The sequence below is a fragment of the Rhopalosiphum padi genome, chromosome 2 (genome assembly GCF_020882245.1).
Source record: "Rhopalosiphum padi isolate XX-2018 chromosome 2, ASM2088224v1, whole genome shotgun sequence".
Lineage (NCBI taxonomy): Eukaryota > Metazoa > Arthropoda > Insecta > Hemiptera > Aphididae > Rhopalosiphum > Rhopalosiphum padi.
This window is the reverse complement of record NC_083598.1, coordinates 59,164,588-59,183,542: the sequence shown is the minus strand read 5'-3', so window position 1 is coordinate 59,183,542 and position 18,955 is coordinate 59,164,588. Positions and strand designations below refer to the sequence as shown.

Genomic DNA, 18,955 nt, shown 5'->3' with positions numbered 1-18,955 from the left:
TCTCCGGTAAAAATGGAAAAAGTTCTAATTCGCCCAAAACTCGTAGTTTCATAAAATACAAAAATTATTTTATTTAATAAACAAAATTTAAGCTTAACCTCTTACCACAAAAGAACTGCAATTGGATACAAAAGATGAAAACTAAACATAGGAAATTATAAAGAAGAAATAGCAGATATTATCATTTGCAAAAGAATGGTATAGCATTTATAAAGTTGAATGACATATTATGCATACATCGAAACCATGCCTGTGAAATGTGAAAACAACATCTAACCATCTTTGATAGATGCCATATTTCATTAACAGCTGAATGTATGACCATTGGCTAGTTCAAAGTAAATAGTTATATTTTTGGTAAAAAAATTAAGTTTATTTCTTCACATTTATGAATAATTATATTAAATGCATATAAATATGTTTCTATCGGGAAGTAGACAACAAATTAGCGGTATATTATAACCATTTCGAAAACCTTGAATAGCAAACATTTTCAGAAAAAATCGAGCACAATATTAAAAAGTACCATCCATAGTAATTGTGTCCACTGTATTTAAAAATATTAAATTATAGTCTTACAAGAAAAAATAATAACATTTTTTCCTTGATAATTTATTAAAACAAACAGTTACTTTTTTGGAGTTACAGTTCCAGTTGTATTTAAAGCCACGTATGCTTCAATTATGTTACTAATAGGCAAAACAGAATAGAATTATATATTTAAGTATATAATTGTGACGATGTTGATCAGAATTTAAAATAATTTCTTAATTTACCACGTGTTCGCGACTCACACACGGCCGAATATTTATCGGTGCTATTATTATCGTTAACGATGATAATCGGCGATAGCCGACGATGTCCGTCTGGCTATCTAAAGCCCAGCAAGCCGCCCACCGTGCTTTGGTGTGGTCACCAGTTGTTGCTCCGCCGTACGTCCGGCATTTTGCGGCCTTTAGTTTTTTCTGTTTTGTGAGCGACCATCTCGGTTTGCGTGCGCCGCATTGCACAAGTCCGGTGTCGTGTCTTGTGATACTCTGCAGAAGGGCGCCTTTTTGAATTGCGACCTCTTTTCGCTGTGCCACCTGTCTGCGGTCAGTGCGTGTGCCGTCCGCCCGCTATTATATATATACCGCGTGGTTTGCGCTGCCCAATTACTTCGACGTGTTGCCGTGTCGCACTTATGGTCATTGACCTACGGCTGTGCTAACAGATCGCCGTCGTCGTATCCGTTCACCAATCAATATCGTGATAACAAGCGTATCTCTTCGTCGACGCTATCACGGTCGGTATCACTATTATTATTATTATTATTATTATTGTTAGTATACTCCTTTTGGATGGTTATGTATAAATCTTTTATTATTTATTTATTGTAATTTGTGGAGACGTCCACCATTATTATAATTATTATTAATATTGTTATTATTTAATATAATTAACACAATAATTCGACCAAAAACCTCTCTTTTTATATTATCTGCGTATTACCACACCTTATAGTGCGAGTCATTGGGGCTAACTGTATATTAAGAGCCCTTTTGGCGAACACCACGTCTTTAGAATCAAAAGCCTATAACGTAGCAGAACACGAACGTGTTACACGACGCCAACGAATCTCACATGTATTTACGTTATTTAAACCAAAATTGTATTTCTAATTATTAAATATTAACATTTAACATATCTTTGTCTCTTTAACTTTTTAAAAACACAGCCATTTCAGTAAAATGTAATAAATAATAACAATTTTAAAACTTTAAACAACTTAAAATATTATAAAAATATTATACAACAATATTTGACTGAACTATTGTCATCTTAATTTTAAATTGATCTAAACTAGTCTAGACGAAAATATGGAAATCATGTATAATAATTATTACAATTTGAGCAAAACGGGTACCTATGCGAAATGGGTAGTCATTTTTGAGAGAAACGGGTCCCTATCCTTATAAATTCGCCTAAATAATCGGTTAATTTCTCATCCAAATGATTTATATGTTACGGGAAAAGTATAATTTCGGGTATTGTTTACATTTCCAGGTCTATGTATACCGTACTTTTCCTGGTGTTTTTGAGCAATCGCAATACATTAAAATACTATTTTGACCAGTCCAAGTACAATTTGTCCGTAGTAAAGTGGACATTGTAACTTGAGCTATAAACTTACTATTTTAGTGATTTTTTTTTTTAACATGTTAAGCAGTTAAGATGAAGTAGGTTTGGTGTGGACAGGTATGAGGTATAGTAATAGGTATGAGAGTATAGAACTAATAGTATAATATTATGAAACCATTGTTAGTATTTCAAATACTAGAATGAACCACCAGGTACCAATAAACAAAACTCTCAACATTATCTCGTCAATATTATCGTCGTTTAAAATTGGCTACTGTAGAGGAGGTCCCTGATCTAACTATTACATGCAGCGAGGAAATATTCAAATTTAGGAGGACAGAGTTATAATAGAAGTAATTGTACTCAACAATGTTCAAACAAAAAATGTAAATGTAAGGCGTCAGGGAAAAAAATACCACTCTAATAATAATTACAAAAATAAATAATTAAGTTGATGATATTTATGTATTGTTTAATGTGATGGTAATCGTAAAAATAAATAGTTAGGTTATTACCTAGGTAATAATATTCAACTAATAAAGTAATTAACTAGATTGATAAGATTAGAAAGGTTTATAATTATAAAATAAAAACTTTTGGTTTATATTGCACAAGCTTAACTGGGCAATACTATACAGTCCGGCCAATGTATAATTTTGCATACATTGCCCGTCATAATCGGACAGTACAATAATTCCCGGGCAATATAAACATTGCCCGTAACATTTACACTACTCAGCTAAATTTTGGGTTATTCACCCAAATGAATTACACCCCTTAAACATAAGTTATAAACTTAAAAGCCAAGAAGACGTTATACTCACTTGTGTTGTCCCTGTCTTACTAGCGTACTTCATAGTAAATTTCCGTTCAGCAGAACACATTTTGTGATGCTAACTTTATATTTATCTAATTTAATATTTATTTAATATTAGAGTAACTTAACCTAGCTATCATAAAATTTAAAAGTAAAAATATTATTTAGAAAATGTCATATGATTTTATAGACATTTTCATTTTAAAGTGAGTTATAGCTATATGTAAAATATTACAACTTAAAATGTTGATAACTCACTTTAAAAAATTATAAATTGATTACATAAAAAAATTCATGTATATTTATTATTTTAACAGAGATTTTTATCTATTATTTAGACTATTTAGAGGGTTAAAAGTTACTTAAGAAAATTTTTGTATAAAATATTTAATGAAATATTATTTTTAACCTTTTCCTTGTCCATTGATACATAATGTATTGAACAAATAAATTATTAAATATGTTTCCGGTTTTTATTATGATAAAACAATACAAAAGATTGGTATTACTTATTACTTATTAGTTATTAGTTATTACTCTGTATTATTGTACTTTTGTACAATTATAATTAATTGGTCAATATGTCCTATTGTTTATGTGCCATACGTCATTTTAGTGACCATTATTTAATATTTACTACCACGATTTGTTGTATATTTAGTGACTCAACAATTTACAATTGTATTAATATTTATTTACAATTAGGTACAAATAGTTGGTACGGAGAGGATATTTATTATATGTATACTATAGAGAGTAAAAACAATGTACAGTTGATGAACACTTGTCTCAGTTCGGCGTTATATCTAGTAGCATTTTATTATTATTTTAAAACACGACGACTGATATACATTTTAAGGTATGATGTAATTTATCAAATGAATTTTAAATTATCGAAAAAATAACTCTTTATAGAATATATACAATATATACCTACTATTTTGTTTTAATATTTTACATTTAAATCCAATTCTTATAAGAAAACACAAACACGATATAATATGTATTATCTGCCATATTGTTGAAACATTAGTTTCCATGTCTTTTTATTAAAATCTAAAAAAATTGTAGGTATAACTTTAATATAGTACTTCATTTTAATCAACGATAATTGTTTGTGAACAAATAGATAAATACATTAACATGCATGTATATATAAATATTATGTTAATTTATATTTAAAATGAAACAGAATATGTTATTAAACTTTGATATTAGTATTCTTATTAAATATTGAATACTACAATATTAAAATTTATGATTCAAATAAAACTCGTAGTTATTATTTTAACAGCTACACAGCTAGTTTTTATTGTAATAACAGACAAAAAGTTTCAATAAACTTACTATCGAGAACAATAATGTAGATATTCCAGTACACCTGCATTAGTGGCTACATATTATTATTATTTTATTGTATGCCTTATGAAGTTATTATGTAATATACTACGTTAGACAAATAAGTACATAAATTACGTGTAATAAAATACGTTTATAATATCAATAAAACGACTCGGTGATAGTTATAACCTGCCTAACCTATATAGGTTGTATACAATATTTATTCCGTCAATTAATATTACTTGTAAACATGTAATGACCATAATAAATTGCGTTCGAAGGCATAGAGGTGACCTGCTGCAATCAGTCTGGTAGATATTTTAATATGCATTTTATTAAATATACATATTTGAATATAAATATATAATATATAACTATATAAAATAAGATTGAAATTTGAAACACTTTTTTTAATAAAAATAAAATTTTATAACGCATTGTAAAATTTATTATTTTTGTATAAAGATAAACAAAAACTGTCTTAGTTATTGAATTATTGTTACAAATTCTTGGCGATCCACGCATGTATATATGTGGAAATAATGAAATAATCTGACGTCGATAAGTTTAGTGTGTATTTATGAGAGTTTTATTGTTATTATTTATTTAATTTTTTTTTTTGATGCGGAGAGGCGACTATCGGAGTGCTGCAGTAACAATTATGAACGGCTGTCTGCATAGACATGTAACACATATCATTGTATTATGCTCTTATATACCTATCAATAGTTATTTTTATTGAATGACTTAAAGGTACAAAATGAACGTTATTTGTGTTACATTTTTGTTGTGTAAGGACGCATGGTATCTGTTTTTATAACAAAAGGTATAATGGTTTAAAAAAAATCATTTGAGGTTATTTTAAAGCATAATTTGTATAATATTATGATAGCTACGAATAAAACGCAATGGTCAATAAAGTCACCGTCACTAAAGCCAATCGTGGCCATTAACGGCATTGTAATATTAGTATTAAAATTTAAGTTATTCTATATTAATCTATGTACCAACGCATCTAATATCGATACACTTTCGTCGAATAAAATATAATATTATATAATATCATATCGGGTAGTAGGTAGTAGGCAGTGACTAGGCACATTAGTCGGTATATGCACAATCTACGATGGTTAACTTTTGAATATAGAATAAAAATCCAACGACGAGCCTCAAACACAATAATATCATCTCGTCGTTATATATGTCACTTTAATGACTAAAACATAACAATATTTTTTTTTTTTTTAGGCGTATTTGTTTGTGGAAGCCCTTACTACTTATTCAAAAATTCTTTTACTAGTATTCTATCTAAAATGATAAAATGTATTTTAGTAAGTAAAAATATTAATTTCCTATACTCATAATAATCACTACATTGTAGTATATTGTGTATCATTGCTCACAGGTTTCTTTGTGGAAACGATTAACATCACACTGCAGTGAGACTAAAAATAAACATTGGTTAGAATTAGCAAAAGATTCATTTTCAAACGGAATCATAGATGACACGAAGAAAACGTTACACATACTTTGTTTTTGTATACCTTTATCGGTATTTTGGAGCTTATTCCACCAACAAGTTAATAATATTAAAAATACATGCAATTCGTATTCATATAAATTTTATAAGCTTCCTATCTATTGATTTAGCACACAACTTGGATTTTTGAATCATTACGAACAAGCGACCATTTAATTGTCATACCATTTAAAGTGTACATGCTACAAGTGGTAAATCCCTTGCTCGTGCTGTTTACTATTACATATATGAACCGTGTGGTTAGTATAAAATATATTATTAAAGACAAATCTATAAAAAATCGAATACCGAAAAGAAAAGGCCAAATATTTATAAATGTCAAAGCAATAGTGAAAGTAGGGTTGAAAAAATATAATATGAAATATGAAATTAAAGTATAATCAACGTTGCATATGATTAAAATATAATATAGGCTAGCGTAAAACATTGATAACTATGTTATAGTCATATAATGACTAATGTTATTTGCCTGCTTGTATTTATTTTGATTATAAAAGTCAATTTTTTTAATAGTAAACGCTCATTATGTTTACATTTTGAATGTAAAAAGTTATTTCTTAATCATTCTTTTCTTTTAAGTTTTAAATTCTTACTTTATTGAATGGCAGTAGGTTTCCAATGCAATTTTCCAATGAATCGAAGTAGTATAACAATGTTTTGTGAGGTATCTTCTCTGGTACTCTGGTATTATTCTAATACGCCCATCTAAAATATGTATAACCAATTAACTAAATATATAAAAATAACAATTCTCAGAGAAATTACTCTGTTTAAGAATGAGTAGTTTAAAAAAAAGTTGTTATTCAAAAAATTATAATATATAAATTAAAATATTAACAACTTTTAAAAAATGTTAAAAATGTTTAGCGACCTTTAAAAGAATCCACTTTTATAACAGAAAATACATAAATCTTGAAAGGCGATTTAACTATATTATATTATTATGTTCATTTGTGTGTAATATTTTTAGAAGTTAATTGTATTATCACTAATGGAAAATAGTTTATTTAAAGAAGATAACGCTTTATGTACTCGCCTTCAGCAGTGCTTGTGCCGGGAAATGTGTACATGAAATCAAAAAAAAGGCACCTATACATGATACAGTAAAGTTCGACATGGTTATTAAAAAAAAAACTAATATTTTTCATTGGGGTAATCTGTTTTGTATTAGTATAATTGTCCCATCAAATGAAGATGGCAGAATATCCATTTCTCAATTTCAAAAAAAAAAACAATTTTGAAAATTCCTTCTGGTCTGTAAGTATGATGAAATACTATAATTTTAATAAATAAAAAAGGAAATAAAAACTGATAAGAGCTTATATCAATTAAATAAAATTAATTATCAAATTCTTAAATATTTAATGAAGCGTGGAAAAATAGTATGACAACTGCAGCTATCATATAATTTTGATAATACTCGTATATTATTACTCATTTACTTTCAATGTTGCTAACTTATAAGTATCTGACAAGGGGCAAGTACCATTTCTATAAAACTGTGTAGGTCGTAGATGTTAACATTATTAATTATTATAGCTAGATTAAAAAAATGTATATCTTGATTTATAGCTACAAATAATATTAAAAATGATTAAAACATTTTATAAATACAATTTTAAGGTATACACTGACGATACATTATAATATGCCTAAAAAATAGAAACCAATTTCAATGAACATCTTAAAATTTGAAACAAATACAAACAGGAATGAATATGATAATAAATTAATTAATTCTGTATGTATACCTATAACCTATATAATCTTTTGGTCTAATGTCACTATAATTAACTATAAATATTTTAATCACAATACAATATTTTTAGAAATTCAAATCGAATGCGGTTTTACAAACCCGTGTTATAAGTAAAGAGTGATGGTTATTATTACCTCAATTCATTTGTATGATATTTGGCGAAACATTGTTTACAATGACTGGATTATCGTTTTTATTTTCAAAAGTAAATAATAATACGTTTTAAAAAAGTATAAAATCAATTTCAATTTAATATATAAGTATGTATATAACTTAACTATTATACGCATAATTAACTATTATTAATTACATAAATCATCAGTCTTAAATAAAGACAAATAAATCGGCTCTATATTTACCTATTGAGATTGACATCGCAATGACCACCAGTCCAAATCGTATAGAATATTTGTTGAAATTGTGTCCTTTGTACAATACAATTTTTTTCATGACTGGCGAAATAATCATTCCGAATAACACGCCTAAGTGTATGGAATAGTATAGCGTAGGAACTGTAGAACCCGGTGCACCTAGCTATGTTGACGTTACGTTTTGACTATTTCCGATGACTATTTCCACGCCAAATGCTGCCATACATTATTTCATACCACCCACACCAATTAAAACAAAAACCAGACTACACAGTGTCGTGAAGCTAAAGGATTAAAATACGTTAAAACAAGACGTAGGCACGTAGCTCCGCCGCGCGCCGTCGACAACTTACTATTGTAACGACTTTCCGACATTTGTACTTTACTATAATAAATTTACAAATGCGGACGTTAAAACTGTCGCGTAGACGGTAACCTGTGCTTGTTATACCTTTACGTTACGATTGCTTAGAGTTAACTCGGATGGAACGTGGATTTTGCACAATGTTTTTATTACGCTCGCGCGGATGATAATCCGTATGAAAAAACACGCGTCCACAAACCTAATTGTTTTTTTTGCGTCTTCATTGCTCTTTTGCATTAACTAAGCGAATAAAATTGTATTTACCAAACTTCTTTTTCAGACTTCAAAATCAATGAAAACTATGTGGTATTTTTGTGTGGCCCTCGGGAACTTAGCTGTAATTTTTTTCAACAAATGTGTAATGTTTGGAAAGAAAGTACGTAATCGATTTTTATATCCTTTAATTTATACCCACCAGACAACAATAATAATATGTCAAGTATGTTTTGAAACCAGTCCAATATGTTTGCTTTCATTGCGCTTTTAACAATAATCGTCACTAGCAATTTAAGTAACACGTACAAAAAATGGTATTTCAAAAAAGAAACGAAAAATGAAAACAACAGAGATAACGCTAATTTAGGTGATACCCTCTGTCTTATTATAAATCGAAAAACAAACATTCCACAGCTCATCATTAACTAGGTACTTATATTATAATTGTGTGTTTGCAGGTATGTTATTACAAAATCAATTATCAACTATCGTTCTGAAAACGAAGAAATTATATTCAAGACAACAATCAGTAAATAATATTGTATTGAACTTAACATATGTTATAATTTTTATAGTTTATTTAAATTTATTAGTTTATAAAGTTTTGTTTAAAATCAAATTCCTTAAAATAACGATAACAATGAAAAGCGTCTTAAACGCATTTAAAATGTAAATATTATTGTAATTATGTGAAAATTTATTTGTTTGTATAAAAAATTTAAATATTGTACGGTGTTATTGTATTAATATACCTTACGTAAAAGTTTACATCAGCCATCGGCGTAGTATTGAATTGTTTGCTCTGTTTTTATTGTATCGCCTATAACTTACCAAGGTATTATACCTATATGTCCGTGTATAATTATTAGTGGCGTTGACATTGTTGACAATATGTATTTTTAAAATAAAATTTAAAATCACACACGCGAGTCGGTTATACGGCTTCACGAATAATATGTGGTACCTAGGTATTATTATAGGTAATAAAAGATAACAATCAGAACATCGACTATAGGTACTCACGTAACAACATAATCATTAGATCAATTGGTTGACCGATAACCCCTGAAAGAAAATAATTGAGACTTTGAAAGACAAAAATGTCGGTTTACATTTTATATTATATCGGTTCGATGTACCCACGAACAGTACGAACCGAGTGTTCACATTGGCCGTAGATGTAAGTCTAATTAGAAAATTGTGATTACGCTAGTGACGGAATTTTTATAGCATCAGAAAATTGAGCAGCCACCTGGGATTTCAAATTCAGGCTGGCAGCGTTATTAAGTACAGAGAAATTATAATTTTTCTGTTGTGCTCCAGTAACTGTTATGTCTAATGCCGCAACTACCCTGTGTGCAAAAAAGGTTCTCAGAGATGTTATATAGCAGTTATTTTGTGTAAAGTTTAATATTAGTGCCTATAGATATCGCGGAGATGATGTAGGCACCGTTAATATCCCTACCTGCGAAGTTACTGAATACAATGTCGCAAAACAATGTTCTATGTTTCGTCACATTGTAACTTCCATACGTAACAAATAGAGACTCCCATTTTCAGCGCTCCGACTTCGCTTAGAGTGCACATACAAAATGATGAAATTAAAAAAAAAAATTAAGGCCGCATTTTTTAACATACCGCACCCCGTGGTGGACTCGAAACCTATACTCCAACCTAAATTACCTAGGCCTAACCTACCGGGACACACTAACAAGATACTACCTATAGGTTTTGTAGGGCTTTGGTGCAAAAAATGTTATGGGGCCCCTGTACTTGTATAATATATTCATAGATAAAAGCTTTGTTTCACTATTGTAAATTGTTTCTACATACTACATATAGCTCCTAGGGAGTAGGGAATAGGAATAAAACTTTATAACTGAACTTGTTTTTGTTACCTTGTGATTTGAATACTTTTATATATATATATTTACTTTTAGTTTATTAAGTTTATTTACATTATTCAAATAGTCCTCATTTATTAGATACACTATTGCACCCAGTCAAGTAATTAAACAATCAAATTCAAACATAATTTAATAATAATAATAATACCTTATATTATTTTATTTTGTATTATAAAATATTAGTGATGTGGATTTTATGTAAAAAATGTTTTGGTAAAATTGATAAATTTTTATACAAATTCAATTTATGTTATATTATTATAGTAATTATACCTATTGAATTTTTTCACAATATTATATAAAGAAGGCAAAACAAATATAAAATAAAGCATTAGTATTTAATCTATTTATTAAAAATAACAATTAATAATTTATTATATAGTTTTCTATTCTTTGTTTAAGTAAAAATAATTAATAAAGTATAACAAATAAAAAACATAATCTTATCGGCCATTAATCATTTTTCAAAAATCATGATTCGTATTATAATCCAAATATATTGATAAAAAATAAAAAAAATATATACAAATAAAGTGGTCACTCAACTTTTTGAATGGTAAAAAAAAATTAAATCGTAAACTTACGATTACCTTCCCGGTAAAATTTTACAATGTAAATGTACAAGGCTCACATCACTATAAAATATATGAACATATGAATAACTGAAGTAATATTCATAAAATAATACAACTATTATACATAGGTATAGTTAAAATTTAAAATAATATGTTTTACAAAATAATATTTACTTACAACAATATTTTTTCTATTTTTCAATTTTAATAATTTTATACATTATAGATTTTATTGTTTACTGCCTACTTTCATATTTACCCTTAAGACTTCTCTAAATTTCGGGTCCCCAATTTATTATATACTGAAGCCCCTTGGTGGTATTGAGTAGTTGAGCCCCCCCCCCGCTAGTTTCGGTACTGGTGCTGTCTAAAATGAAAGTGAACCAAAAGTAAATATATACGATTTGAATATTGGGTGACGCGTAGGTACACAAATATACGATTTAATATGATTATATTATGTGTTGGTACTTACCTACATTTAAATCATTCAAATATTCAACTCAATACCCATCGGAAAGGGCATGGTGGTAAACCCAAAAGGACAGAAATGGAAAATACGAACCTTATAAATTTATAAATACATTCGTTTGTCACCGCATAAAATATTCCGAAAAATCATTCAAGTATCAATTCATCAATATAAGCTACGAACTAAAATATAACGTACGATTAATGAGAGAAGCATTATCAACGGGTTCGTTAAATACGTCTATAGTTAATACATAATTTACACTGTAATCTAGCTTGTATAGATTTACTTAAGTACATATTCTTTTATTTCCACCTTACTTAATCTACATTTTTCATGAACTCTAAAATCCCGCATCCCCATCACTCGCCTTTATTGTCATTTTTAGTCCATTTTATCGAGTTCACTGCATAGACTTTGAACTATGAAGGGTAAAAACAAAACAGTTATAAAACATAAAAATTTAACTTAGCTTATAGATTATAGTGCTTTACTTTTTATCGACGTACCTATAAAGATAACATATTATGATATTTTTTGTTTACAAGCAAACACGAAATACTAATACTGTTTTATAACAAGTTAGAAGTAATAACTTGAATTGATTGCATCCAAAACAGTAAATTACACACCACAATGGACACAATAATTCGCAACTAGGAATACAATTGATAATTACTAATTAGTCGTAACGACATTACCTACCTCACCGGTACCTCGTACAATAATATTATTATTGTTTATCGCATTGGTGTAACCTGTCGTACGGTATAGTGTAATAGCGCGGTGTGGCAATGTCGACGACGGCGGAGGCGGCGGTGGTGGTGGTGGTGGTGGTGGTCGCGATGGCCTTCAGTAATGACTCGTTATCAGCGTCGCGCGTCGTGGTACTGTGGTAGGTGGTACTTGTGCGCACACGTTATCGCTGTAGGTATGTGCCACATGCGGTTATGAACGGTCGTGAACGGTGTAGATGTTCATCTCAGTCGTCCGGTGAATGCGTTCGCGTCGTGTTTATTAAATTATACTGTTATATACGTACGTTGCTTTGAAGCGGTTTGGTTGGTTTTTTGTTGTGGGTGTCGGAGAACACTATAAATCCGACAGATTTTCACAAGGCATAAAATTAAAAACCACTATACGATCGCCAAGCCGTGTGTTTTCTCTGACCGTATGTGCGAACCGAATGTGAGTTATGAACTCCAGAGTTCGAAGATGACTCGATGACGCCGGAATTTTCAGTTGGTGACCGTCGCCATACACTGCACAGGACTTATAAACTAGGAAGCCGCCAAAAGCAGGTAATTTGTTTTTTACCGGAACCGGTATTATTTATAATTCACGTCGCGGTTGCTCGGAATTACCGATATTACAATATTCATTGAATTTATTGTAATAAATTATTGATGCGCAAGACACGTATGTACAATATGTGGCATATGTGTAGCAGGTGATCTAAGTACAAATTAAAAATATACATTTTATAATATTATAAAATCACATTATATTTTTATTGCATTATATCATACAAATATTCGTCAAATATAAAAAAATAAAAAATAAATAGCCAAATATTATACAAATTCCAAGTACAGTAAACATTTTTAGTATCGATCAAAAATTTTAAAAAAGTATGTTGAGGATTATATTACCTTCACCATGCTTTAATCAGATGACAGTATGTATAATGTATTATTTCACGATGTTATTTTCTGGTTAACCATTGAAAACTACAAAAAAAAAATCTAATTCGAATAACCACCTTGGTGTTTTCTTATCTGTTGTATATGAGTTGTGGTCAATACGAATAAATGACATTTATGTGAACTAATAGTTTCGAGTTTTTCATTCAAAGTTTAATGGCATGTTCTACAGCGCCCATCCAATTATTTCTCTTATTCTTCGTTGTTTTGAAAAATTCAAAAGTATACATTAAGATACATAAGAACACATAAGAACATTCATTAGAAATACGCTATGCCATAATTAGAAGAAAACCAAATTAACAAAATTGAATTTATAAAAAAAAATGCATATACAATTTTACACAAACCTTCACATACACGTTGCGTCTAGATTTATAGTTTTTTTATGTCGAATTTTTACTTTTTATTGGCTCATATTGAAAAATTAAGCAGTTTTATTTAAATCTAAATATACATTACATAGTATTTTTATTATTATAATTGTATCATTAGCTACACCCTGAACGTAGAGAAAGAACGTCAGGGAAAACTGTTGACTAAATAATAATGCGTCGGATTCGAGTTTAACTTTTGAAATGGAAACCACTATGACTGGTTGTAAAACGATAATGCGTTTATTCCAGTTGGTTATAATATATTTATAACAATAAATTCAAAAATAGAGACGTGCCCCATGGGTTCTAAATAATTATATCAAAAGCGTTAATAAACCATAACCATATTGTTCATATTATTGTAATCGCTTGGTTTCAAAACCACTTATATAGCCATATAGGCACGAGTCGATACGACTTACAAATCTTCCCACATTGATGACTTCTATCGTATTACCTGTACAGCGATATCAGTTTCTCTATCGGTTCTCACAATAACATGGTAAATAATTATATTGCTTTATTCGTTATCGTCGGCAGACCATCATCGGGACAAATACTCTTTTTATACTCTCAGTAGTATCAGTAACAGACGACATACCTGACTACAACAAAATACCTATTAACATTTTCTCTACCCATTTTAGGTAAACTTTTTTAAGCGTCAACCTCCACGAATGTCAATGCCAAGTATATTATTAAACCCCAAATTTTAAAATACCAACATTTTAATTTTTTATTTTATAAAATCCATAGCAAGACATGTTTTATCGTTGTATGTTAGCTTTTTCTTTAGTAGTCTTGAATTTTTAGTTTCAATCGATCTTTAAAAGTATATTTTACCAAATATGTTATTAAAAAATTTTCAAAATTACCCATAATATATATGGGGTTGTACGCAACAATTTTTTATAAAACTGTTTATAAATAAACTAAGTTACAAAATTGGAAATGTGTTTTAAAACTATTATCATTAATATCTTTAAATGTATATACATTTTCTTTGTAATTTTCTTACTTGGAAGTTTGGTTTAAAGTCATTAGAATTTAAGGTCTCATTATTAAAAATATACATTATAAAATAATAAGCAATAAAAGTAATTAACAAACTAATATTTTAGAACTACTTTTTGATACTGTACAAGTGAAACCATGTGGTCGTGATAAATGTTCTGGGAAAATTTGGATCGTGGTCATAAAAAAATTTAGAACCACTGCCAAGATGTTTCTCGAAAAATGCACTCACCCACTTAACTTTTTAGACTTTTTCGCTTGTTGTGGTACTGTACAACCGCCTTACATATCCTTACTAACTTTATATTTAACAATACGAAAATGATGTAATTACCTATTCATTATCGCTAGTATATTATTCGTATAAACTATACGATAAAGATAGAAGATATACTATTATATTGTGTACCTAATACCTAATGCACTGACTAACGCGTATATAAGGATTCCGGGGACGTGTTGTTATTATCGGATACACTAACCGCGCGTCCAAATAAACGCATTAATACTGCCGCTTTGAAGTTTGTGATCATTTTAAACGTTATTAATCGAAATATCGTGTACGCTGTAGTACGTATAGCTTATGTGACCGTTTATATATACGCTAAAACGTTATTATACATTATCACTGCAGTCTCTGCTCTCTATCCCTAACTAAAAAAAAAGAACAAAAGGATTTGTGCAAAGACAAAGGAGCCAATAATCTACGTCAGACGAGGCGGCGGTAAATGTATCTACTAATGTACCTACTATATTATGTAAATTGTGGTGAGTGTATGCGACAATAGTATTTTTTACGTGGTATTCGCGCACAAAGGTTTTTTTTATATAATAATGTATGATTATGTGTTGAATGCTGCAGCTGGTAATATCTGAATTTAAAATCCTTATCGCGTAAAACAATATTTTCTCCGACTCAACATAATATTATGACGTCGTCAGAAATGCGTTAAAGTATCCTGTGCTTATCGTCACCGTAATTTTTTTAATTCCGTTCTGACATACATATATTGTATATCACTTATCGAACAGCCGTCCGGATTACGCAGCCTTGAGTATTTTCCATTAATTATATTTTAAATGAACTGATTTTTTTTGTGTTTTATTACCTACACAATAAAATAGTGCATTATTATAGACATATTGTTTTATTAGTAGGTAAGTGTTTAAAAGTTTTATTCCATAATAAATTGCAAAAACTATTATAAAATGTTTTATTTTTTGGATAATGAAATTAAAATTAAAGATAAGAAAAATTAAAATCTAAAATTCGTATTACTATAAAAAATAAAAATACCATATTTTTACAAGAACTATTTCAACAGTATATAAACAACTTTTAAACAACAAAACTATCTCCTAGATTTTATTATGTTATGTGTGAATATGTTATGTTAGCAGTTTAGCACATCATCCACTATTCAAACATTTTTATATGTTTTTTTTACTTTGTCTTGGAAAGCGAATATTAACATTAGATGATCAAGAAGAAGAAGGAGGTGTTTTTTTTTTATATAAATTTGTGTGTAGGAAATTAAAGATTATGTAAGATACTATTCTTCCATCCTGAAAATATTAATAATTATTTTAATAGACAATGCAATTTTACGATCAAGTCTTTGTATGTAACAAATTTTATTTTTTTATTGGAAGTGATGTTTTACTGCTAACTTTTACGAGTTAATTATATATACGCGCGGTTACCAGTTGCTGCTCTCTCCCCTATGAACACATTGAACACTCATACGTTGACTATCGGACGCTGCTTTCTAGCTCTAGAGTCTAGAGGATATAATTATATATAAATATAATATTGTAATATACTATTACCTAATTTTATATTTTTTCTACATGTATGTATATATATATTTACTCGTTAAAAATATGTGATACACTGATATCTAATAATTGGAATATTATAGAATGTGTCAAAACCTAATGTGACTAAACGGATGAGAGATACGTACTCCGGAATTCCCTGCGCTGTTGACCTAATAATAATGTATTCGTTGATCTTATAGTTTATTAAATATTATAGTATTTACCTACTTATAATAAACCATTGAACTCTATATTATGATATCACATAGAGTTCAATAATGTAATAAACCTTGTGTTCACCTTTCTCAGTAGTGATAGTAAGCTCGGCCTAATATCTGTTAGATAAAAAAGTAATATGGAAAGGTCTCATTTAAAGTCTGCTAATTTAATTTTCTTACCTGAGATCGCCAATCGGCATTTGGAAACCATCAGTGTTAACATTTATATTAGATATATTAGATAACCTACAAGTTGTAATATTATATTTTATTTTTATATTTTTTGGTATATTATACGTATTTAATATTTGAAATTAGACGATTATTGTTATAATTATTAGTATGATTTTTTTCTCTGAATAATTATGTATAATACCTACATATTAGAATATTTTGTTAACTGATTTTTTTAATATAACTATATCTATAGGCTTATAGCTTAAGCTATAGTTTACACGAGTTTACATGTGTTTTGTTCTTGGTCTGTAGATACAATCTATGTAGATTATGATATTCATTATATTTGTCTAATACATTTCGTTTTATTAATAATATTGAGTATTGTACAGGTTTTAAATTTTAAATTAAGTTAATCTTTATTTATTTATATATATATATATATATAAAACAATAATAACAAAATATAAACAGTAAATAATTCTATAGTATTACTAAAATGACATAATAAAATTAAATAAATTAATAGTAAATAATACGCTACCTTTATAATAATATGTATGTGAATACTATTTTAATGGTGTTAAATTGTATACACGTGGAACGTGTAATTAGAAAATACGACGAGTATAAAGTGTATTATAATGTGTGTACTTGTCGTTTATCCGTTTATGGAAAAAACCTTGAAAAACAAAAAATTATTACAAAACTTCGAATAAACATTCTATATAAATATTGCCTACTGTTTACTTTTGGATGATTCTTTATTTTTGAAATAAACATATAGGTATAAGAAAACATCTAGTAATAGTTACAATAGTTAATATAATTATCCACTGCAATAATTTATATGCATATTGCATTCTAAATTATTACAATTTTATAGCATTGAGTACGTATGAATACTTGTATGTAAAAAAATTAAAAATTGATTCCAAGAAATCGAAAATGCGATTTAAAAAAAAAATACTAAATAATAATCCTATTTTGAACTCACAATTTTATTGGTATAATTCTATATCTGTGCATATTATACTCAATATAAAATCGCAGTATCATTATTTATAAAAAATTGTCAATCGTTTTGTTACAATAACTTTTAGTTCTACGCATGGGCGTGATGCTCTTCGTAACTGTTAATTTGACAGCTATACCTAAGTTAATTAACGCAATGATATTGTATCCGATGAGCGATGATTGATATTTCCGTGAATTTTTGGCATAAAATAGTTATCGTGTTTATTAAGATGGAGTATATATTATGTACGCATTTAAATTAGAACTATGTAATGAGTTTTATGACACATCTTTGCTATATCCAAAGAATACGATATTAGGTATCTATACGTATGTTCAATAACAATTATATCACAATTGTCAAACATGCCAATTTTCATGGAACTTGATTAAAAAAAAAAACTGACAAACCGCATTTTTAGTGACTCACGTGTCTGAATGACTCATAATATGATCAGAGCAGTGTTTAGCATACCTAATGATCATAATAAATATATAACAATAATAGTAAATAACACCTCTTGTCTGGACCAAAATGATTCGTGCTATGTGAATATCGTCGTCAGATTGTTGGTTCTCGTGTCGTTATAGTCTTTTTCTGTGTACGTAATATACAGATACTGTTGCGGAACTGGTTTCTTTTATCAGGTGCTCAGTCATAGAAAAATGTATTCACATTTACATTTTTTCAACAAATAACCCCACGGCTACATCACCCAGAGTGCGAAAAGAAGATTATTTTAAATTGTTTTACTCGATTTTTTTTTAAATTATACATGTTTTATTACATGTATTGGCGTATTTTAAACATCGCAGACATGTATAGGAAAATAATATGTTTTATATATGCCACTGGTGACTATCAACAACTATGCGACCCCTGAAGCGTAATACAATAAGGAAAACATTTAAATATCCATACTAAGTTCTGTATATATTGGTATATTATTAAAATATATACTGCGAGTTTGACACGGACGTTTCGATGTTTTATTTTATAAGTGAAATACCTATACTGAAATTTCTACGTCTATGTGTAGCTAAAGATAATATTTTTATAACGAATAACTAGACGTGTGTTAAAAATTGTTTACCCCTGCAGCGACTACAAATCGGTTCTAGTATATAGTTAGTTACACGATTTC

At 28.6% G+C, this 18,955-nt stretch overlaps 2 protein-coding genes across 2 annotated transcripts in view; both read left to right on the top strand.

The window, feature by feature from the left end:
- Positions 1-858: 858 nt before the first annotated feature.
- Positions 859-9,208, top strand: LOC132919018 (solute carrier family 15 member 2-like). Its single transcript, XM_060980371.1, has 7 exons — positions 859-988; positions 5,528-5,610; positions 5,685-5,858; positions 5,930-6,058; positions 8,594-8,689; positions 8,770-8,896; positions 8,988-9,208. The coding sequence occupies exons 1-7, from the start codon at positions 859-861 to the stop codon at positions 9,200-9,202; spliced, it is 954 nt and encodes a 317-aa protein (XP_060836354.1). The 3' UTR covers positions 9,203-9,208.
- A 3,193-nt stretch (positions 9,209-12,401) lies between these two features.
- The window catches only part of LOC132921050 (shootin-1), a 28,180-nt gene continuing 21,626 nt past the window's right edge, over positions 12,402-18,955 (top strand). Inside the window, exon 1 of the mRNA XM_060983870.1 lies at positions 12,402-12,784. The gene's annotated coding sequence lies outside the window, so the exon portion shown is untranslated. The remainder of the gene's footprint in view (positions 12,785-18,955) is intronic.